The sequence below is a fragment of the Austrofundulus limnaeus genome, unplaced genomic scaffold, assembly GCF_001266775.1.
Source record: "Austrofundulus limnaeus strain Quisiro unplaced genomic scaffold, Austrofundulus_limnaeus-1.0 Scaffold4, whole genome shotgun sequence".
In the NCBI taxonomy this organism is placed as follows: domain Eukaryota; kingdom Metazoa; phylum Chordata; class Actinopteri; order Cyprinodontiformes; family Rivulidae; genus Austrofundulus; species Austrofundulus limnaeus.
Window position 1 is genome coordinate 6,204,765 of NW_013952406.1, and position 1,310 is coordinate 6,206,074.

The window sequence follows — 1,310 nt, forward strand, 5'->3', positions numbered from 1 at the left end:
GAGTTGTGCTCCAACTTTAAGTCAGAAAAAGCAACAACAAACATATTTATTATTAGAATCCCATGGTCTCATTTTGAGTTTTTATTTTGATCTCAAACTTTTAACCAGCTAAGTCATGTTAACACAATTATTGGGTTAAAAAATGTAACCGGAAATGCTGGATTAAACTAATAACCCAGCTTAATTAAAARGGTTGGTTCGGCCCAAAAAGGACAGGCGGGTTTTTTTTAACCCAACAGTTTTAAACCACTATTTACAAAAATATAGACTTCCTGGCAAACTGTTTTATTTTCTAGTGTTGCGAGACAAAGTGGCTTTATTTTGAAAGGTCCAACCGGATGCGCGCTTGTTTCGTTAACAGATTGACGCAGATAGTTAGTGTTCGCCTCTCGGGCTGAGCGGATCAGAACAAGTGATGGATGCGCGCAGACTGCTGCTGGACCGGRGACATCCTCCAGTTTATTTCTGCTTTTAGAAAGAAGGAAAATACAAAATAAAAATAATGAAATAGGTTTATTTATGCATGTTGGAAGCAGGAAGTCAACCAAAGTTACACGTTTTTTTTTTTTAGTTTACTCTTTTTAGTTTATTTTTTATTGTTTGGGGGATCGTTGAGGYTTTGCAGCAGGTCAAAGGAGTGAGAACATTTTTTCACAAAATGCCTTAAAACTGGAATCCAKCTTTCCCCCGGAGTTCTTATGGAATATAGTCCGATTCTGCACAGTTTCCATGTTGTGCCYTCATCCTACGTGAAGAACAAACTCTTCATGCTCTGCGTCATGCTGTCCCTGTGGGTCTACATGATGTACTGCTGCGTTGGCTACTGCTCCACGGTACCGAACCTGACGTACGGTTCGGCCCGGAGCCACGAGCCCTCCGACGCAGGAGGGGCCGACAGCCAGGGCTCGTCTCTGGGAGCTCCCAGGGACCTGCTGAATAATGAGAGTGATTTGGACAGCAGAGGCGACGACTGGGAGGAAGTCCGAGGCGAGGCGAYGGCGCTGGATGAGACTGATAATAATAATAATAATGTCATCACGTCAGGCCTCCTCAATGAGACGGAAAGTAAAAAGTTGCCGCGGGCGATCATCATCGGGGTGAAGAAGGGAGGGACCCGCGCGCTGCTGGAGTTCCTGCGCCTGCATCCGGACATCAGGGCGGTGGGAGCCGAGCCGCACTTCTTCGACCGCAACTACCACAAGGGACTGGACTGGTACAGGTAGGATTTATAGGAGAAGAAAAAAGTGAAGGCATATATCATCATCATCATCATCATCATCATCATCATCATCATCATCATCATCATCATC

General features: G+C 44.9%; 1 protein-coding gene across 1 annotated transcript in view; it reads left to right on the forward strand.

Moving 5' to 3' along the window:
* The first annotated feature begins 377 nt into the window (after positions 1–377).
* hs3st3b1a (heparan sulfate (glucosamine) 3-O-sulfotransferase 3B1a) overlaps positions 378–1,310 on the forward strand; it is a 14,972-nt gene continuing 14,039 nt past the window's right edge. Inside the window, exon 1 of the mRNA XM_014025540.1 lies at positions 378–1,219. Within this exon, the coding sequence (XP_013880994.1) occupies positions 699–1,219 (521 nt within the window). The 5' untranslated portion in view covers positions 378–698. The remainder of the gene's footprint in view (positions 1,220–1,310) is intronic.